The sequence below is a fragment of the Pongo pygmaeus genome, chromosome 2 (genome assembly GCF_028885625.2).
Source record: "Pongo pygmaeus isolate AG05252 chromosome 2, NHGRI_mPonPyg2-v2.0_pri, whole genome shotgun sequence".
Lineage (NCBI taxonomy): Eukaryota > Metazoa > Chordata > Mammalia > Primates > Hominidae > Pongo > Pongo pygmaeus.
The window spans coordinates 151,632,522-151,654,936 of NC_085930.1; the positions used below are offsets into that span (position 1 = coordinate 151,632,522).

General features: G+C 43.8%; 1 protein-coding gene across 1 annotated transcript; it reads right to left on the bottom strand.

Annotated features, from left to right (window-relative positions):
• Positions 1–2,613: 2,613 nt before the first annotated feature.
• Positions 2,614–17,430, bottom strand: PAQR9 (progestin and adipoQ receptor family member 9). Its single transcript, XM_054483338.1, has 4 exons — positions 17,274–17,430; positions 15,623–16,908; positions 6,243–6,302; positions 2,614–4,037 (listed from the first exon to the last, which is right to left on the bottom strand). The coding sequence occupies exons 1-4, from the start codon at positions 17,274–17,276 to the stop codon at positions 4,010–4,012; spliced, it is 1,377 nt and encodes a 458-aa protein (XP_054339313.1). The 5' UTR covers positions 17,277–17,430; the 3' UTR covers positions 2,614–4,009.
• Between the last annotated feature and the right edge of the window lie 4,985 nt (positions 17,431–22,415).

The window sequence follows — 22,415 nt, forward strand, 5'->3', positions numbered from 1 at the left end:
ACTAGCTACAATGTACTGAACAGTTATGATGTGCCAGGTGTGGGGCAAAATTGCTTTACATCCATTCATTGTATCCTCATACTGTTACTGGAAAGGGGTCCAGATCCAGACCCCAAGAGAGGGTTCTTGAATCTCATACAAGAAAGAATTCAGGGTAAGTCCATACAGTAAAGTGAAAGCAAGTTTATTAAGAAAGTAGAGGAATAAAAGAATGGCTACTCCATCGGCAGAGCAGCCCTTAGGGCTGCTGGTTGCCCATTTTTATGGTTATTTATTGATTTTATGCTAAACGGTGGGGGGACCGTTATTCTGCCTCCCTTTTTTAGACCATATAGGGTAACTTCCTGACTTTGCCATGGCATTTGTAAACTGTCATGGCACTGGTGGGAGTGCAGCAGTGAGGACGACCAGAGGTCACTCCCATTGCCACCTTGGTTTTGGTGGGTTTTAACTGGCTTGTTTGTCAACCAGTTTTATCAGCAAAGTCTTTATGACCTGTATCCTGTGCTGACCTCCCGTCTCATCCTGTGACTTAGAATGGCTAACCTCCCGGGAATGCAGCCCGGTAGGTGTCAGCCTTATTTCGCCCAGCCTCCTCTATTCAAGATGGAGTTGCTCTGGTTCAAACGCCTCTGACAATACCACTATGAAGTAAGAAATACTTCCCGCTCTATTTTACAGATGAGGAAATGGAGGATGAGAGGCAGAGTAGGTTGCCTAAGGTGATACGAGGATGAAATAACGGCGCAAGAAGTCGAACCCAGTCCAGATCTGCCCATGCAAGACACAAGAAGCCGCAGGAGGAGGAAGGGGCAGGCGGGAACTTAGAGCACCTTGGCGTGCCCAGCCCGGCGCCTATTCCCTCTCCTCTGCGCCGCTGGAGGCCTCGAGTTCGTGTCCTCTCGACGCCTGCCTGGCTGCCCCCTCCGAGGCCGCAGCGCCCTGCCATGCCGGCCTCCCGGCGCTCTCCCTGAGACTCAAGCCGACTCCCAGGCCGACCCCGCCGCCTGCGCCTCCTGCCCGCGACCGAGGAGCTCAGGTACTGCCCCAGGGGATGCTGCCTCGCCCGACAGACGCCCCGACCCCTGCCACGCCTCCTGCGCCTGGAAAGCACGACATCCCGCGGGCTGCATATGTGAGCCTGCATCGGCCTGCGGGAGTCCAGCCCGAGCCATTTTCCTGCCTGTCCCCACTCCTGACAGCCCGTGCCCAGTTCCCCTCAGCTCTCTCATGGTTCTCCAAGGGTCCTTTCTGGGAACCCTTACAGCTTGGAGATCGTCTCACGGTGACCAGGGTGTTTCTGAGTTGTGTGTGTGTGTGTGTGTATGACCACTGGAATGTCAGAATCCCCCATCCCCACCTTGGAGGTCCCGCTTTTTCTTCCCTGCTGTTAAGGAACTTCAGACTGCCCCTCCACAAGGTTGCCTGCCTGGGCAGTCATCCAACTCCGTGTCCACCGCAAGGACAGTGGGGACAGTGCACCAAGACACAAGGACCAGGCTGGACCCTAAGATGCTCCGAACACCTGGGCAGCTGTTCCAGATACACCGTCCCATTTTTCAGGATGGCACTTGTTTCCTGTTAGAGATTTCTTACGGGAGATTGTGAATAATCACCAGTGCTTTTAGTGGCAGCCAAGTGACACTGAAGCTTGGCAGATGTCTGTCAAAACCAGTTACGGGACTGGACAGCGAGGACCAGGAGAAAAAGGTTTATTTTTTTAAAAAGGTACTCTGGTATTCGTATGACAAGACCCATTTTTTCATGCCCAAGAACAAGGGGAGAACCTCATCTTCGCCATACTTGAGTCTGACTCAGTGTGGCTGTGACTCATCCTTCTAGGACAGCTCCCCTGCCACAATAGCGCAAATGATGGCCTGGGAACTAAAATGACTTTGTCAAACTGTTGAATGGAGAGAAGGTGGTAGAGTCACCACCTGATGCCAAGAACACCCCCACCCCCGAGCTTTTCCTTTTTTTTTTTGAGACCGAGTTTCGCTCTTGTTGCCCAGGCTGGAGTGCAATGGCGCCATCTCAGCTCACTGCAACCTCCACCTCCCAGGTTCAAGTGATTCTCCTGCCTCAGCCTCCTGAGTAGCTGAGATTACAGGCATACGCCACCATGCCCGGCTAATTTTTTTGTATTTTTAGTAGAGACGGGGTTTCTCCATGTTGGTCAGGCAGGTCTTGAACTCCTGACATCAGGTGGTCCGCCTGCCTCGGCCTCCCAAAGTGCTGGGATTACAGGCGTGAGCCACCGCGCCCGGCCAGCTTTTCCTTTTAAGCTGTTCTCTTTAAGCTCATTGTAGCCGGGTTTCATGGCGAGGCACCACGATTTATACCACTGGCCCTGGATCCCCTTACGTGTTTATGTGACAAATTGGCACCCGTATATTAACAAGCTTTACATTTGGCAAGACGTAGGTAACACCAGAAATCAAAGTGAGGGGCTTCTGGCAGGATTTCACATCTGCTAGCTTTTATATTTGATGCTTTCTCTAGGAGCTTGGCAAAAAGAAAACACCAAAATCAAAAGTAAAAAAATCAAATCAAAACAAAAAATCAAACCAAAATAAAGATAACAACAGGTGAGAACTGGGACATGATCTTCTTATAGTTGGCTTATTACACGTGTCTGTAGAATTATTTATTTCCTTAAACCTATTTCCTTTTGTACTTTATGACATTTCTGTGTAACTAAAGTAAGAATCTGAGAGAACTCTAAACTGATATTTATAGATCCTACCCTCAAAACAGATAGATAGTGAGGTAGGGATGAACTGATGCAGTCAACCACTGCATTAATAAGAGCTGGAGTAAAAACTAGGCCATTAGCTTCACTCAGGTCATCCTGAAGAAGTAAAGTAACTCTTAGAGAATTACATTTTGTACTAATAAATGTCCACTTCTGCCTACCTTTCAGTTTTCCACATATATTTTTACAACTGCAAAGGATCAAGATAGAGAGAATGGACATTATGGGAGCAGGCAGGATGTGAAACCTCTTATTAATCCTATGGCTTAAAATTTATTTATAAATTGCAAAGTTAATCAGTTTCCTTAAATCTTCCATTTCTTTTAGGAATTTTTTCAGCTCTTAAGAAAAAAGTTTTTGGAGGTCAGAAACTGATAGTGGACTTCTGAGAAACGGAAGACAGAAAGAAATTATAAGTAATTCAAAAGTCTTGTCTCTATGTGGAATATCATTTCCTTTCAAACTGCAGAGTTTGAGTGGGTGTTTGTTAATATCCTTCTGTTCCCCTCTCCCTTTCTTCTTTTTATATTCCCATTAAGTGTAGGTTACACCTTTTGTAATTGCCCCCATGGTTCTTGAATATTCTCTTCTGATTTTTTTTCTAGTCTTTTTTTCTTTGTTTTTCAGTTTTAGAAGTTTCTAGTGACATAGCCTCAAGCTCACTGACTCTTTACTCAGCAGGGTCTAGCCTAGTAATGAGCCCATCAAAGCATTCTTCATGTCTGTCACAATGTTCTTGATTTCTAGCATTTATGCTTGATTCTTTCTCAGAACTTTCATCTCTTTGTACATTATCTGTTGCTTCTTGCATATTGTTTATTTTTCCATTAGAACTTTTAGCATAATTATTTTAAATTCCCAACCTGATAATTCCAACATCCCTGTCATATCTGAGCCTGTTCTCATGCTTGCTCTGTTTCTTCAAACTGTGTTTTTTGCCTTTTGGTAAGCCTTGTAATTTTTTGTTGGAAACTAGTCATGATGTATAGGGAACAAAAGAACTTGGTACTGGTTCTTGCAGAAATTTCTTCTTGTGGGTTCCTGCTCTGTTAAATTGTGATTCTCTGTGTCTACCTGTTTGTCTCTCCAATTTTTGGGGGCAGCAGTTTGCTCTCTGACTTCATGTCTCTGACGGACCCAAGAAGAGTTGTTGATTTTTCAGTTCAGCTTTTTACTTGTTAAGATGGAGTGACAACTTCCAATCTCCTTACATCCCATACTGGAAACTCTAAGTCCTCAGTCAATATTCTTTCATTACAGGAAATGGGAACCTTCCGATGAACTTAAGGTGGGAAAAAGGAACAAAAAATAAAGAAATAATGTATTGAAAGGCTATGGGGTAGCTCAGAGAATTATATGAAGACCTGTGCAGGCAAGTCATGGAGAATAAAGAATTGAGAGAAACTCTGGGCTTGCAGGGCTACCTTGGATTGCAGTCCCACCAAGCTTCAGTAGGAGGGATTATTCCTCAAAGGAAATTCAGGGCACTGCTAGCAGAAGCAGAGGGATGCATTACAGGGATAAATACCTTTGTCCAGGGAAAGAGGAAACCAAGCAGCGCTGAGATCCTGACTCACTCTGGCCATTCCCCACTGGAATGGAGGACCACAGTTAATTTTTTAGATCAAAGACTTACAGGATTCTCACCCAGTGTTAGAATTCTGAATATTCTGTAGTGAACTTTTGGTTATTAGGGGTTGAATTTATATATGAACATTATATAGATGACATTGATACGTGAGAATACCACTTACTGTTCATAGGATTTATTTTATTTTAGTTATTTTTATTTTTTAATTTTTTATAAAGATGGGGTCTTGCTATGTTGTGCAGGCTGGTGTCAAACTCCTAGCCTCAAGTGACCCGCCTGCTTGGCCTCCCAAAGTGCTGGGATTACAGGCATGAACTACTGAACCCAGCCTGGATTTATTTGAGACTTTTTCACTTGACATATATTCTAAGTATCCATATTGTGTCTCCCTTTACCCATTTTAAGTAAACATTATGGAAAAAAATTCCTAGGTAATTATTTTCCTAGTGTTTCTTTTTTTGCTTTGAAATAGAATCAAACTCTCTGAAGTAGCTGTCTGATTCAGAACCTGCTTTGTTTTGCCAAGGAAAATTAAAGATAAAAAATTCAAGGCCCAGTAGACTACTTGCCAATGATTGATTTGGGGAATAAAGAGTATTCCTGATCACCATCCTTTTCTGCTTACCTGATATATCAGTTTGGGGTCAATTGCAGACAACAGAATCTACTCAAGCTAGTTGGTGCTAAAGGGGATTTATTAGTACGCATTGGTTGGCTTACAAACTCACTAGAAGAATTACAGGAGTAGACTCAAGGTTTTCTGAACAAGAATTAGAATGTCTCTAAATTGAGCAGGAAAGCTGACAGAAAGTGGCAGAACCAGGAAGCCACTGACCAAAGTCCTTCAACTATACCGGTATACATGCTCTGTGTTCACTCTTTGAGAAAATTGATGTCAGGCATGAAAGTCAGCAGAGGAGATTGTAAAAGAGTAGTACAAAAGTCACAGAGGCCAAAGGAAGAGTGTTTCAAAGAGAACAGGATGGGAAACGGGTTCTGAGAAATGTCTATCCATCAACAAGGAGGCCGATGGAAATCTTAGAAGAATCATTCTAGTGAGCTTAATGAAGCCAGAATGCAGTGGGTAAAGGAGTGAGTGGGAGGTACAAAAACAAAGGCGATGTGCACCACTCTTTCAAAAAAGCCTGGCTGTGAAAAAGAAGAGGGGGGGTGTTGTTAGAGTGTGACATAGTGGGGAGAGGGTGACTTTCTCATTTTAGAAGGTGGGAGAGACTAGTAGTACATTTTTAAATTCTTGTAGGAGGAATCCTATTGAGTAGAAGTAGTTGATGAACATACAGGAGAACAATGTGTAATGGATAGAGTGTGGTTCTTGAAAAGGTGGAAAGTGGTAAGATCAGAGTTGAGGAGAGGGTGGGAGTGGTAGGGTCAGATATTTGAAATATCTGCAATAAAGAATGGGAGAGAGCAGTTCAGGCATCACATTGGGGTCACTGGGTAGCTTTGAGTCCTAATACAGCATATCTGTACTTAAAAAATGAAGTATCACAAATATCTAATAGGTAGATTCTAAAATGTGGGACTGGCTCAGTCATGGTGGGATGGGAGCTGTGCAAATCCTGTTATATATGGCTGAGAAGTTAGCAAATTTTATGGATCTGTTAAGATACTTCTGATTACAAGGCATAAATATAACTTAAACTCAATTGTAAAATGAAGGAAATGTATTGGCTCACATGGAAAAGTCCAAAGGTGTGTGGGCCTCAAGCACAGTTTGATCAAGGCTTCCTTTGTGAGTTACTTTGGCCCCACTCTATGTTTTGGCTTTCTTCTTATCTTGTCTTCCCTCAGGATTACACTGTGACTGCTAGTAGCAGCCAGGGCTGAGGACTCCAGGAAAAAACAAGAAGAGTGGGGAGGGACAGGAAAAATTACCTGCCTTCTGCTGCTTTTTGTTCCAATCCAATCTTCCACGATTTGTCCCCTTGGCAGGACCTAACAAAAAGCCAGAGGGCAAGAGAGCTGAGAATCAGCTCCAATACAGAGCAGATGAAGGGAAGTATGGGAACGTGAATCTAAAAGCAAACAAGCAGATATTTGGCACAGGCTCAAGAGATACTAGACAGCCCAAATGGAGTGGCCCTCTTAGGAGTGGCTCTGGAGCAAGGTAGACAGAGATCCTCCCAGCACACAGAACCTGAAGAACTCATTCCACTACCAGCTTGTGGAGGCCTTGTCCATCCTAGGCCACAGGAGGTGATGGCTGCCGTATACTGGTGGCACAGTACGCCATTAGAAATGGTATGCTATTCGGGGTGGGAGTTTGCCTCTCAGCTAGCCAATTCTCCACCTTTCTACAGTGAGTTGGGGGTGGCTGAATGTCTTGTTTAGCCACACCCTGACCTGAATGAAGGGAATTCCCTTCATTCACATGGAGAACCTGAGTGCTGGAAGTTTGCTGCTGTTCTAAGTGAAGGCAGCTTTGGGTTGTCTTTGGGAAAAGGGACAACAGCGCTTCAATGGTACAAATAAAAGTCGTATTACATTAAAGAAAGCATATATAAAAAAGGAGAGTCTGTGCTAGCCAGCTAGGGGCTGGGCTGTGGTTGCTATTGTTTTAGGCTGTTAGCATGGTTCTCTTCCCTCCTTCTCCACATGCTCCGGAGCTTTAACAGGGACCCCACACTGGTAAGACACTTGGCTTGGAAAGCACTTTACACAGTGCACATGGCTCAAACCGCCGGTCTCCCATGATCTTTGTCCACACACTCCTCAGGAGTGGGGATTATAGTGGAATGCCTGTGGACCAGACAGCCAATGGGTTGGATGAAGTAGACAGCTGTTGTTTTTGTCTGTCCATCATCCCTTCCTGTGGGAACTAACCTCTACCCTCCATGTGGTTCTAGAAAGGGCTCAAATCACAGGCACCCATACCTTGTCTCTAGAGGAGTCCATGTGACCTCAGGTAGGCCAATCTGATACTCTTTTCCAGGAATTTGAATTGGGGACAGACACAACAAGGCCAGGAGAAAGCTGACCATGGCTCATCTGGTGGCAGAGCCCTGGAGAGGCAGGAGTTTCTTACCAGAATCTCCAGCACTGCCCTGCTCCCTTCCTTCCTGAGGCCTGGGTGGTCAGCTATGTGCACTCCCCAGTGTTCCTCCTATAAACCTTTTCTTCCTTCATGAGAGTTTTCTGTTCCTGATAACCAAAAACCTCTGAAACAATAATCAACATGACTTAAAGACTTAGCCATCACCACAAAGTTTAAGAGTTGAAGTTGGATCTCCCTTGCTGGGATTATTTAGGACAGAGATACTGTAAGTTCACACACATCACCAAGGTTCTGGGACAAGATGTGTTGCACAGAAGCCCATGGACCCTATATGCTTTTGAAAAACAGAAAGGTAGAAGAAAACATTTCATAACCTGGGTTATATAAGTATTTTCTTAGAAGATATGGCTTCAAACTAACACATGAATTTTCTTTTTAATTTATCTAATATTATAAAAATGTAATATACTAAGGGTGCTTCTTCAGGATAAACTTGTACTCTTGCCTTCTGTCTGCTGAATTTTATGAAAAGGGTAATGTTTTTTCTTATCTTGTTTATTGGTGTTATGAATATTTTGCTGTTAATTTAGGAATACCCTGTTGCTGAAAGATAACTGTTGGACATGCACAGATGTGTATGATCCTAAACACTGTGCTTACAAATAATTTATTCTTATTTCATACATTTGTTTTTCAGCAAAAATGCATAGTTACATTATTTACACAGAATTTCATATTCAAGACTGTAGGGAACAAATGTCTCAGGAAACCAAAATCATAGCAAATCATACAACAGAAATGTGTCACTTTTTTTTTTCAGCTACATGCATAGAACTGGCCAAAGTGATACCTATTTCTATAGACTATTTTATCACATAATGGAGAATTAAGATTAAGTAATGCTTTTCTGTTAGAATACATTATTGATCTGAAACCACATGTTAGTCCATGCCTGGAAGCTCACATATCCTGAGAATGCCTCTCTTGCTAGCTAAATACAGTTCTTTAGGATGTAGGTAAGGACCGGAGTAAGGGTAGCCTAAAAAGAATGAATCTGGCAAGCAATGGGAAAAATTTCTTTATGCGCGCATCATTTTTACTCCCTTCTTTCTCTATCATCACCCTTAAATGAACTTAAAAACAAAAACAAAAAACAGACACATGAAGGTCTCTATTTGATCACTGTTAACTCTTCCCTCTGCCTCTGACCTGAGGAAAAAATGAGTATGGCCCTTCAAGTATAATGCCCTTTACTGCAAAAGGGGACCTGCTTGTTGTACCTTCTTGCAAATCCAAGAACAGTCACCGTATTTAAAACCTTAGTTTGGAAATGGGTGAACCTCATAAGGCAGATGGTTGGAGAAGGCCTAAATACACATGGAATCCTTTTAGAAATCTTTTCTCTTCAAGCTGGGTATGTGGAAAGTGAAGTTTCAAGGGTAGTGAAAAGGGCCTGGGAGACGGCTGAAATGAAGAGAGTTCAGAGCGACCACATGGTCTATACAAATTTAAAAAAAAAAACCAAAAAAAAAAACAACCAGCCACAGAATCCTCCCCCAGCCCTGAAACACAGAAAGCCTTTTCCTGGTCCATATAGTGATGGCATGGGGATTATTCTTCTTTCTACTCTGAAGAAACAAGGGACAGAGTTCCAAGGCTGTACATTTTATTGGCTATGTTATTCCCCATGCTTATAAACTCATCAAAGTGAAAGGTGCCTCACCTCTTTATTGCCTTGGTACTCAGCTGATTGGCTAGAATAATTTTGTTCATAGCCTCCAAAAAGAAAACCAGCCTGTTTGAAAAGTAGACCTTCTGTGCTAGGTTTTGCTGGAAGAGGGAATTTAATAAAGTTTCTAACCAGAATTTTTAAAAAGACTTTTAAATTTAGCCATGAGACACACCTAAAACCTATCTCATGTGTTTTCTTCTTTTTTAAAAAATGATTTGTATCCTTCTTTAAACTATACATTATTTACATTTTTAAAGACCTACTAGGTCTTTATCATTTGGGTAAGAGCTCAAGGTGATTAAACTCCCCGGATAAAGATGAGTCTTTCCAAAAAGCTCTGGTTCTCACCTATGTGCTAAGGCCTGTTTTTTACAAACAAATATCTATTAGAAACTTTACAAATATAAAATTAAAATACTTTTTAAAAAAATTTTCCCATGAATTTTATTTTTTGCATCCAGCATATTAAAAACAGATTATGCTTTCCAACTAGAGATGGAACTAAGAAGAAATGAAATTGTGTCTCCATGCTTTATCTAGAAACAAGAGTTTATTTACACAGTGTCCTTCTTCAATATCATGGTGCTGGGAGAAGCAGGGCCATCTTTACAGCATGGCCAAATGACCACCTGAAGACCCCCCATTCTGCCTTGAGTGCTTATTGCGTATTTTGGGTGGAGGTATAAGGCAGGAGGGAAAGGTGGCCTGTCACTTTTACACATTGGAGAATAATTTTGCACATTCAAGACATTTTCCTTGAGAAATGCCATGTTTGGAATAGCTTTCCAGAGACTGATTGAGAACAAAAGCATTAAAGCAAGTGCATTACATTTAGAAGCACAATACGTTGGGAAACATTCTCAAAAGCTCAAAGAACAGGCTGTTTTTCCATTGAGCTAAATAGTAAATAAGTGTGCATACTGTTGCATATAGGTATATGTTCAGAGCTTTCAAAAGTCACATCCTGCCACAATTAACAGCTAAATGAGCATTCTTGGCCCCTGGCCTATAAATAAACACTCTAATTCTGCAACTTGCTCATAGATTCTTAAGAAGCCATTCTAGAACAAAAATGCCTACAAACTGGTTAGAAATCTGCAAACCAGAAGTGCAATACAGTTATCCTTTTTTAAATGACAACAACAGAAATCTGTATTAGCTTTTGGAAGAGTGACTAAGAAGAACTGACATCCATTTTCACAATTAAGAAATAATTATTCACAATATTGAAGAAGCCAAATCTTCAATAAGAAAACATGGGGCCTCTCACAAAAGAATACAGTAGTGCTCAGCTTCAACCACTGAATGCTTCCTTTTTCAGTTTGTCTAGGCTTGTTCGCTTTGTGTCAGGTGATATATGTCAGAGAATATTGGCAATCCTTCAGGAAAATGATTCAAAAGGTGATGTACAATTGGCTGGTGCTATCCCGTAATGCCTTTTTGCCTCTGTCCTAATTTTATGGAAACAAATTAAGGGCTTTAAGCCAGGAGATAAATGTACCACTCAAAATATACCTGGATACTCGTGCTCAGGTCAAATGCTACAAGATGTGGTTAAGCTGACAAACAGAATTCCTTGCCTGTCTACTCGAACACTAACACCCTGGGAGTTCACATGCTTTTCTAAGGACAAAATTTAAAACTCAGGCTAACTGCACAGTTGAACTTGCTGCCCCATTCTGACTGTTTGACTCTAAGCCTCTTTGTTCTCCCCTTCCCATGTGTTCTTCCTATCTTTTTTACATCTGACACTTTTTAATGATTTCCTCCAGATTAATGTTTTCTAAGACATCTTTCATAAGTTACAACACAAAGATCCTAAAAGGCTAGAGAGCACTAGTTAATCTCAGTTAATTTTGGAGATCTAACCATTTACCTTCTTATGTATGTGATTGGTTGGTTTGTTTGTTTTATTACACTATAAAATTCAGACACTTAAAGACATCTCAATTTAGGCACTTTGGATGATCCACTTTTCATAATAGTATGAATACTATCAATCTTCCAATAGTTATCGTTATTAGTGTTTTCATAATATTAGTGATAAGTTTTTCAATTCTGTACATATGCCGACTATCCCCTCACCTGGATTGTACATTACATTTTCAAGTTATTTTTAACAATAGGCCGAGGAGCACACAGAAAAAGAAAAAAGAAAGAAATTGATTGCTGAGGAAGTCAGCATGTGAACAGAAATAAGATTCTATGGATTGCACCTATGCTAGCAGAAACAGAGACCCGAACTCAGGGACTTACAGCGTTCTACCTACAGCCAAGGTCAGACTTTGGTTCCTGGCCAGAGAGACTTTCTGGGGCTTCTCTCTTCCACCAGAAGACAAAAGGGTAATGGCTGTAATAATACGGACGGGTCCTTGCCCAATGTCTTACACACAGCAGGTGCTCAAAGATCACGAAAGGTATGATATGAGTGCATGAATGAACAGCTCAAAGAATGCTGACAGAGTGAAGTCAGCAGTGGTAAACTTCAACTGTTGAAGAACAAGATGGTAACAATGATTTTAAGTGGCTGATAATATTTTGTTTGAGATATTTTGATCTAATTTCAAAGACAGCCATATCTTACTTTGCTCAATTTTAAAGTTAGTCAATAAGGGACTGTATCTATATCTCTTTTTCCAATTAGTGTCTGTGTGCTTGGCCAGGCATCATAGCCATGCAAACTAGTAAACACAGTTGAGCAGACAATGGTCTCCGCATTCTAATGCCAGTTTGAAAACTTAATCCTGTCACCTTGCACCAACCTTAAAGCCTTGAAATGGAGATAACTCCCACCATACCTGTCTCCTATTATAGCTTTGTGCAAATTAAGTAATTAAAGTTATGAAGAGATTTAAAGATAAAAATTCCCGTTTATTATTGCTGTTAGTCCTCGGAGTTGGCACCAAATCAGGAAAAAATGATATAAATCACCTCTGTCCCAAAATTTTGCATTCTTAGAAATGATTCCTATGAAGTATCACTATAAATTAGGCTAAATTGTTTTTTGACTGCAAGCACTTACAAGCTGGATTTATGAATGGAAACATATGAAGGCCACTCTGTCCAGCTATGTAGCCCCATACTTTCTCCCTGGGCTATTTATAGAAAGTGTATGGCTAGTGGAAAAGTTCACATTTATTTTTACAAGCCAGTCATGACATGACTGAGGAACTCATTTCCTCTCTCTGGGAAGGTCATCCTCTTCACCTGAGCTGCAAGAACGGCAGGGAAGAAAGGAACCCCATTAGCCAACTAAGTCAGTCTGAGTCAGCCCCAGAGACCAACCCACGGGGTGACAGGCACCGAAGTCAAACACCTTCACTTTCCAGGCATGACTCTATGGCGCTGCTCCTTGAGATGTCATCCAGATCATGACTAACAAGTAAAAATGAAACATATTACATAATATGCTTCAAAATTCTACTGCCAAAATAGGTTGCACATAGATAATGGACTGAATTCTTATTTATAATTTGTCCTACATTTCAAACAGCTGAACACAATAAAGTAAAACTGAATTTTAATGTGGCAAAATGGAAAGTGTGAAAAATATTTTAAAATATATATTGTTCTGATTGCCACATTACCTTGAAATATGTAATAAATCTGGATAGTTCCATGCAAATGGGGAGATTCAAAGTAAATATTTGCTTCTAAAACATCAAGAAATTTAATAAATTTAGCAAATGAACTGTATAGTTTAACAAATCATCCCTGGCTTTAACTAGTGTATATGGTACCTATTTGCAAACATGAAGTGAAGCCAAACAAGTTTTCAACTAGAATGTCCTCTTGTCATTATTATATGTGGTCTACAAAATCTAAGACAGAATGGGAAAGAACAGTGGACGAAGGAAAAGGCAAAGGGAAGAGGAAAGTGAATCCTCATTCTCTCTGGGACATACTGGGTGCTGAAACCTGCGTGGCAAAAAGTGTGTCATCTCACTGTACTCATGCAGCATAATCACCTGAAAAATGATATGGGTATAATTTTATCCTTAAGTGGCCTCTCCTTAAGGTCAAAGACACAGGACAAGAAGAGAATTCTGTCTGTGGACCTGGAAGAACAACAAAAAATTAAAATGACAAATTTGGTGTTTTAGTCATTGTACTCAAACTCATTACTCCTTGCTAGAAGTCTTCCTCCTGAAAGTTCCTTCTGAAATTGAGGTCCCATTTTACAAAGAAACTACATAATACGCTTCACCCTGTTTCTCTAGCTTCTAAACCAATGTTCTTTGGGGCTCTAGAAGAAACAACGACATGCAAATAAATTTGCATGTGGAAATATCCTGATTTCCACAGTTGTCCTTGAATGCATGTACTGAATTAAGTTACAGCTGAGGAATAACATCTGTGGTAAGCACAAATTAGCCTCTGTAACCTAACAGGAATCTCCTTGCACTTCACAAATGATGAGACACTGACACTCGTCAACAACTGTGCAAAGTGTATTTACAATCTCAATAAGAGATTCTAAATAAAATATAGACATACATAAATTTAACTTCTATGTGCAAAGTAACACATACAAGGATACCGGTTCCTCCAGGGAATTGTGCTGAGCTTCTCTGTTTACACAGAAGTGATTAAAAGCATAAACAAAACCAGCAATTGTTTTAGAAGCGCCAGCCTACCAGTGCTGAGGTAAGTGTTCATCTACCTCATGTGTGTGATCTGTTATATCATAAAATCAAGATGCACCTGTGGGACATGATCATCCTGCCCAAGACCTTCAACCAGGCGGTGGAGATCAAGCCCAAGATGATCCACCACTACCTGGGCAAGCTCTCCATCACCTACATGCCAGTGAAGTACAGCTGGCTGGGTATGAGGGCCACCCACTCCTCCATGCTGAGCCAGTAAAGGCACACATGTCTCCAAACAAAACAAAACAAAAAAACTCCCATTCAATGACTTATTTGGCTTCTAACAAAATGACCTACCGGGAAGTGTGATAAGTATTTAAACAAGTCATCTCAGTGGTTTGTGTTAATCTAGAGTGGCCATCTCAATTACAGGTTAGCATTTGTAAGAAATGTCTAAATAACATTGGCTAATCTGTTTGTTAGAAAGGATCTCAGGGACATGTTCACGAATGTTTCAAGGATTTAGGGTGACTGCCAATCATTTCCATAGTCTGGAACCAAATCAAACTTCAGCGTTTATCTAGGCAAGTGTAATCTTATCTAACTCAAAATTTTCAGTGACAACTCAATAATGTGCTCCTGCCTTTCATAATAAAACTGCCTCGTTTATTCTTGGATATTATATTTTTAATTTTAAGCAAGGATGGATGGCATCAGTCTAGAACTTCTTCCATGGCTGCATTAGGAACACATCTACATTAGAGGGTTGGCTCTTTGTCCTTGTTGGGAACCCAAATGCTCTACATGCTCCTGTAAGCTATTCCCAATCCCACCAAAAATTTGAAACCAACACCATCTTCTGCCCTCCTGGATGGACCATGAAACCTTGATTTGCAGTCAGGTAAGAAAAGCTTATTCTTACTACTCTCCCCGTGTAAGAAACTGTGTTTGAGGACCAGTCATTTGGACTTTGCTTCAAAAGGCACATTTATTCCAGTGGCAATTTAAATAAGTAGAGAAGGAAAGAAAAAGATTAAAATCAAAACAAACTAACAAAAACCAGGATGGGTTTTGTGGAATACATTAAAGTAAACAAAAATCTGGGGTCTATACAAACCACTCGAGCTCCTCACCAATAGTTTAACCAGAGTCCCTAAGGTAGAATTCACAGTTGTATCATGACACAGGCCTTCAGAAAACACTGTTTAAGAAAGTAGTTGAGAACACTCAGAACAGCTTCCCCTGATGTCCAGTTCAAGTGTATGCAATGCAGAAGGCTGTGAAATTCAAAACTATGTGACAAAGAAAATTCAGTGCGTATCACAGGCTTTGATAAATTATGAAAAATCAATGTATATATTACTATTTAAATAACATCTGAAAAACATTTTGAAATAATTAACTTGTGTTCACATTCCATGCATTTTCTAGCAGGTTAAGCCCTGGGTTTGCGTCTTTGTGCCTGTTTCCTACAAAGCTCCATTCTTTTGACAAATCCAAGCATTCCTCAGACTGAAACAGAAGTTCCCAAGGATTCTATTTACCCTCTTTACTGTGTACCTGACCTCATAGGGGCTACTCCTTATTACCAATGGCACAGATGATTGGAAAAGCAAACTCTTTGGGGCTTTATTTGGGATTTTACTCACTGCCTTTGAGAAATCCCTGGATGTCAAAGACATCACCTGAATTTTTTCCAGGGGCAAGAACAAGTGACTATCTCCCTCCCGCTTGACCACCCCTGCCAACCTCCCTACTTCAAAGCCTCCGGTGGGTTGGGATCCCTTTGTAGCAGTGAACTTTTTCCCTATGGTTTTGCAGCACCTTCCTTGAGCAAATAAGAAAACACAACGAAATCTGAAAACAAACCAACAATAGCAACAACAGAAACTCCAAACAGATGGGCGAACCAGTAGTCTCCTCCAAGGCGGAGGCTCACTTTTTACTGCAGAATTCGGCGCTGTTTAGAAACTTCCTGATGACCAGCCCCAGGCAGACCACCAGCAGCAGCATGTAGCCCACAGTACCCGAGAAAGTGGGTGCGGCAGGCGGCGCCTGGAGGAACTGGCGCAGGCCCTCTTCTACGTAGTACACCTGGTCGTAGATGCTGAGGAAGGTGAAGATGTGGAAGAGCTGGTGGCTGTGGCCGATGATGTCGAAAAGACCCGGCTGGATGCGCTCGGGGATCTTGCTCACGTTGAAGAAGGCGGCCACCACCAGCCAGAAGTAGCGGCGGTAGAAGTGCACAAAGAGTGTGGGGTTCTCCCCACGCAGGTCGAAGAGCCAGCTCTCGAGCATAATGGGGCAGGCCATGCTGAGCGGCATGACGAAGACGAAGGTGCGCAGCGCGAACGGGTAGGTACACCAGTCGGTACGGCTCTTGCAGCAGGCCACAGTGCAAGCCACCGCCAGCACGAAGGCCACGGGCAGCACCAGGGCGCGGTAGGCGGCGATAAGGCACGTGCAGTCCACGTGCCAGCCCAGGCGCTGCTGCAAATACGGAGTCATGACTCTGGCATCCAGCAAGCTGAGGCCTGGCAACAGGTAGTAGTAGTAAGCCACCGTGCTGCCGAAGCCGTAGTAGCTGATGGACGCGTAGTCCAGGTAGAAGAAGGCGGCGCGCAGGCGCAGCGACAGGCAGCTAAACACGTGCGCCGTGCAGCTCATGGCGAAGGTCAGCAGCACTCCCGACGCGTAGCACCACAGCGGTAGCAGCCACGGGTGGTGGAAGGGCACGTCGCCGCCGCTCAGGAAGAACAGACGGCAGAACTTGCTCAGGAACAGCAGCAGCGGGATGAAATGCGTCCAGAAGTTGAGCGTCTCGTTGGTAGGCTTCAGCACCGAGGCTAGGCACTCCTGGGCCGTGCACGGCAGACGCCGGTAGCCCGACAGGATGAAGCACTCCACGAAGTCATCGGGCACCTCGTCCCAGCGCAGCAGCGGCTTGGCAGACGCTGGGGGGTCCCGGGAGGCGGCAGAGTGGGAGTTCCGGACGGCCCCCGAAGCTCCCGGGGCCAGGGCCGGAGGGCCTTTTGTGCCTGCGCCCCGGGGCTGCAGGCGCCGCGGCATGGTGCCCGGGGCTCGGCTAGGGCGCGCGCAGGCGACCTCTGGCGCCGGCTCCCGGGCGCTGGGCAGCCCCCGCCGGCCGCCGTCGGAGCCTTTGTGCCCACGCCGGGGGCGTCGCTGCAGGTTTAGGAGAAGACCCGTACCTCCGAGCAGCCGCTCCTAAAAATTAAATAAATCAATAAGAGAATCAATTAATAGGCAGCGCTGCGACCGCCAGGAGCGCGGAGCGCGCGAGGCTCAGCGGCTTCCTCGCCAAGCCCCTGCTACCGGCGCGCGGCCGCCCGCGCTGCGGCAGCGGCGGCGGCGGCGGCGCGGCTGACTGCAGCGGCAGCGCGGCGGCGGTGGTGACTGGGCATCGCGCGGTGCGGGTGCCTCCGCCGCCGCCCCCGGAGCGGGAGGCGGGGATGTGCGAGCCGAGGCGCGGAGGGAGGGACGGGCGCACCGAGGAAGGGCGGGGGCCTCCCAGGCTAGGGTTTCGCGGCCGCTTCGGGGGATAGAGTTGTCCCCTGTCTCGAGTTCCGTACCATCCCCCTCCTCGGGCCGCCGCAGCCCGGGCTGCCCCGTTAATGATTGATGCGGGGGCCGCAGGCTGGTCGGCAACGCGGCGGCGCGCGCGCCGAGGACCAGAGTCGGCCCTGGGGTTCGAAACCCGACAGCCACGCGGGCGTTCTGGAGGACACTGGGGAGCCGCGTTCGCGGGGGGCGGGGAGCTGCGGCTGCGTGGGGAGGGGAGGGCGCCGGAGCCGGGCAGGGCGGAGAGATGCGCCAGCGGTAATCTCCGGAGGTGGCCGGGGAGGGGGGTACTCCGGAAGTCGGGGGGCTTTAAGCCCGCGTCCGGATCGGGGCCGTGTCATTGTCAGCTACCTGGGGATGCGCCTCTCGCTCCCTCTCTTGTCTTTGCGTGTGTGTGTGTGTCGGCCTGTCTACGCACTACACGAAGCCTTAGTTGGTCTTCTTTCGTCTAGTGGACGCACCTAGGTGCTTCACCATTCTCCCGTTTCCCTCGCCCTTGTCCTGTCCGAAAGAACCGTCCGCAAGCTGCCCTGTGGTCGCGCTCACCAGCCCTTCGAGCCGCAGCTAACCCATCTTCTTGTTCTTGTGTCTTTAACTAGGACTTCTATTTGGAACTGAGTCCGACAGCTCAGGACTGGCTGCTCAGACTCCACAATTTAATGAAAAATCTGAGATGATGACTCAGAAAACCTCTAACGATCTGAGGAATATATTAAGGGATTCCAAAGTCAAAGGCTGATCATGGAGGGCATTGATGAGGGGAGACTTCAGGTAGGAGGTGCATTCTAGCAGGAACTGAAGAGAATGAAGTCCAGTTGGTAGAAACGGAGGGGGTGGCTTGGATAAGTCTTATGTGTAATTAATCAGAAATACCTGGCAGGCTAAGTTGGGTGGCCAGAGACTAGAAGAAAGGAACACCGGAAGAATGAAAACGGTTGTGATGCACTGCAGTGTGAAAATATGCCCTTGAGACTTAAAGAAAGGGGCTTAAGGCCGGGCGCGGTGGCTCACGCCTGTACTCCCAGCACACAGATCACGAGGTCAAGAGATTGAGACCATCCTGGCCCACACGGTGAAACTCCGTCTCTACTAAAAATACAAAAAATTATCTGGGAGTAGTGGCGCACGCCTGTAGTCCCAGCTACTCGGGAGGCTGAGGCAGGAGAATCGCTTGAACCCAGGAGGCGGAGATTGCAGTGAGCCGAGATCGCGCCACTGTACTCCAGCCTGGCGACAGAGCAAGACTCCGTCTCAAAAAAAAAAAGAAAGAAAAGAAAGGCTACTTTCATCACTACTGCACATCCTCTAAGTAGGTTAAGGAAGATTTACTTAGCAGAGCCTCAAGATGGATTTAAGTTATGGATAAGAATTATTTATAACTAGGATATCATTCAGTATTATAAGTGTCTGCAGTTACTTAAGGATGCTAGAAACAGTCTCTAGAAGTTTCAGCCTTCTCTCTGAAGTATATTTTCCAGTAGTAACTGATTTAGCAAACTCTTACACAATTAGATCAAAGGTGCACTTCAGTCTTCTGCCTTTCTGCACTGCCACACATTCCTGTCTAGTGTTTTTTTGTTTTTTTTTTTTTTAGGTGTGGATTTTTAAGAAGTGAGATTTTGTTGTAGTTATTTAGCTAGTGTCTTATTTTAGTGTTTTCTGGTTTTCCACTGTTTGTAGCTTGTTTTAAATTGAAATCTAATTTCCTTTTATATCTGGACTGAGGACCCATGGCTATTTGTAAAATGGATTAAATTTAGGCGTTTAAATCAAGTGTAGGAATGATAAACTTGAATCCAGGGCAGGCCGAACATTTTTTTTTTTCATATTCCCTTGTTACTCCACAAACAACCAGAGCTGTCACGTGTAAAAAATGTTGATCCTATAATAATTCTTATATTTACCACACTCTTAGTTGCATAATCAGCTCGCTTACATAATCTAGAAAAATATAATAGTTCACTTCAAGAAAAACAATGGAATTGACTGTAAATGGGTATGCAAAAACTTGAGTTAGATAAAACATTTATCTTTATGACAAAGAATGGTGAGATTGACTCTAATAAAATATGTTCTTTTAAAAAATCAGTATTTTGTAAAGTAAAAAAAAAAAATGTATCATGTTAAGTCTTTCAAAAAGTCTTTGGGATATCTGCCTTTGTCCTTTCTCATACATCCCCTACCCTGCTTGAGGCACAAAACCAGTTGAGGCCATGGAGTGAGTGGTGTTCATGAAAGTTCACTGGTGCAGAGCCCAGACAGCTGTCCTTGCTATACCTTGACAAAGCTCTGTAAAAAGGAACTAAGGAAACAGCAAAACTGACCTAACTTATAAAGTAAAACAGCAATATGGCTTTTCCTTAATTGCTACCAATCTATAGAATTAATTTCTCTTACTTTTTAAATTGAGATATAAAAATGTGGCCCCCAAATCCTGCACAGGCTGAGTTTTGTAGTTTGTTTTAACTCCAGCAAACTGTCTCGTCAGTGGGAACCATGCTCACATCCTCTGGACTTGGCTAAACAGAAGCAATGAGCAGGGTGCCATTCCCTGAAGGTGCATTGGGAGATAAGGCATATCTAAGGTAACCAGGACTGACTGCAAAGTTTTTGACAGACAAGAATCACCAAGTTACACTGGAAAGCCACTGCTGGCATTTAGAGGCAAATGCCAGCTAGTTCTATCAATTGAAATTAAATCAAGACCACAAATGTGGTGTTGGTAGTTCAGTGGAGGCTCTGTACATCCAGGTGTTGAGGGGTCCTGGCTGCAAAATGCAGTCATGTGTCATGTGTTGGAACTGTAGCAAAAGGGATGAATGCTCTTTTCAGTCTGGTTTGCTTTGGTAATGTTCTTATAGACCAAGTACACGTTTTTGTTTCTTTCTACAGGAATAACATTAAGTATATGTAAAAATGCCACTGCAAACTTGATGTTGTTTAGTAAGGGCAATTAGCTATCTGTAAAACCAGCAGAAAAATATGCTGTGTTATTGGCTAATAATATACCTATTTTTAGAGGAAATATTTTTTCTAGTCTAATTTTTAGCCAAAAAACAACCAACTAAAGAAAGAAATAAAAAGAAAAGAAGAAAGGAAAGGAGAGAAAGAAAAGGAAGGAAGGAGAGAGAGAAGGAAGGAAGGAGAGAGAGAAAGGAAAGAAAAAAGGAAGGGAAGGAAGGAAGGAAGAAACAAAAGCACAGCATTATGGACCTAGCGCTTAATTGTACCCAAGACTCTGTATTAAGAGAACTCTGTAGGGTTCAGTCCCTCTCCTCAGAATATATAGTTTAGGCTGGGCACGATGGCTCACGCCTGTAATCCCAGCACTTTGGGAGGCCAAGGCAGGTGGATCACTTGAGGTCAGCAGTATGGGATCAGCCTGGCCAACATGGCGAAACCCTGTCTCCACTAAAAATACAAAAATTAGCCGGGCATGGTGATGCATACCTGTAGTCCCAGCTATTTGGGAGGCTAAGGCAGGAGAATCACTTGAACGTTGGAGGCAGGGGCTGCAGTGAGCTGTGATTGTGCCACTGCACTTCAGCCTGGGCAACAGAGCAAGACTCTGTCTCAAAAAAAAAAAAAAAAATATATATATATAGTTTAAACAAAGTGCTTCCCTTTTCCCCAAATGGAAAACAGCCATGATCTGACAGGTCAGATATAGTCACTACCAAGTCATAGAATCTGAGCTTCCTGATTGTGGAAAATCTTATGGCATCAGGTGTAACTGTAGCAACCTCTAGTGACAAGTGCAATCAGAAAGCCAGGTAGAGGGCTGGGAGAGAGCAGTGGGAGACTAAGTTATCTGGCACTGTTCCTGCCTGCTACTGACTGGGTGACAGGCATGTCTCTCTGTTTTTTTTGTTTTTTGTTTTTTGAGGTGGAGTCTTGCCCTGTCACCCAGGCTGGAGTGCAGTGGTATGATCTTGGCTCACTGCAACCTCTGCCCCCTGGGTTCAAGCAATTCTCCTACCTCAGCCTTGCTAGTAGGTGTGATTACAGCTGCATGCCACCATGCCCGGCTAATTTTTTTATTTTTAGTAGAGATGGGGTTTTACCATGTTGGCCAGGATGGTCTCGAACTCCTGACCTCAAGTGATCCGCCCACCTTGGCCTCCCAAAGTGCTGGGATTACAGGCGTGAGCCACCGTGCCCAGCTGACAGTCATCTGTTTTGAAGAAAAGCTAAAGGAAACTTGAGGATGCTTTTTGTTTTGTGGGGCGGGGGGCTTGGTTTTTTTGGTCTTCTAAGGCTTTATGGAGGGAGTGACAATGCGACACTCCCCTCCCTCAGCAAATTTAACTATTTTCTTCCTGGGGCCTCTAGAGTGGTTTCATGAGACTAATGAAGGGGAAGAATAAAATATTACTTCTGCTTAAATAGATGTCATCCTTTTCCATGCGCACGCTCTGTGAGGGTTTTATGATGCACTAATATGTAGTCTATAAAGATAATGTATAAATAATATGTTGGGACACGAGGGTGAACCAAAACACTTCACCTGATAAGAATGTGCGACCCAAACTGCTGATCTACTCTCGATAGTCCATTGCTCTTTGTCCAGCCTGCTTCCATCCCCTCTCCCAGATCCAAGATGGATGCCCCTTCCTGCCATTCAGATGGCTGGAAAGGGTGTTTGGGGTCACCATCTGTAAGCCAACAGTCCCCAACCTCTGACCAGACCTGCCCAAGTGCCCAGGCGTTCAGCCCCTTCCACAGCTTCCTTGACCTAGGATGGTGGTCTCTGCTCTGGAGCTGTTTTTCCCAGGTCTGCCCTTCCTGTTTCCTGATTGGAGCCTATATTGTTTTCCTACAAAGGTCTTGTATTAACTTACTATATTGAACGTAATTCAGAGTTACCTTTTGGGGAGGAGACTTGTTTTATCACAGGCTGTTGCTTGCTTTTGATAGAGCCTTTTGGATAGCTTCCATTTAACTTGAGAAACACGTATACAAGTGTGTGAGTTAGATTACTGAGTTCCTTCTCCCCATTATTTATCAACAGTTCTCCTTGAAACAAGATATTTGCACATAGTAAGCACTTAACACATTGTGGCTGGGAAGTCTTTTCAGTACTGTAAGCTTTTAAAAGGTTAGAACTTAGAGTCCTAGAATCTTAGAGTAGGACTGCCACTTAATTGTTAAAG

What these genes read in the sequence shown, in the direction of transcription:
- PAQR9 (XM_054483338.1), bottom strand. An exon ending in GCCGAATTCTGCAGTAAAAA is followed by an intron (nt 6,303 to 15,622) that starts GTGAGCCTCCGC and finishes GCTTTTTGTTAG; the next exon opens with GTCCTGCCAAGGGGACAAAT. An exon ending in CAAAAAGCAGCAGAAGGCAG is followed by an intron (nt 4,038 to 6,242) that starts GTAATTTTTCCT and finishes TCCCACCTTAAG; the next exon opens with TTCATCGGAAGGTTCCCATT.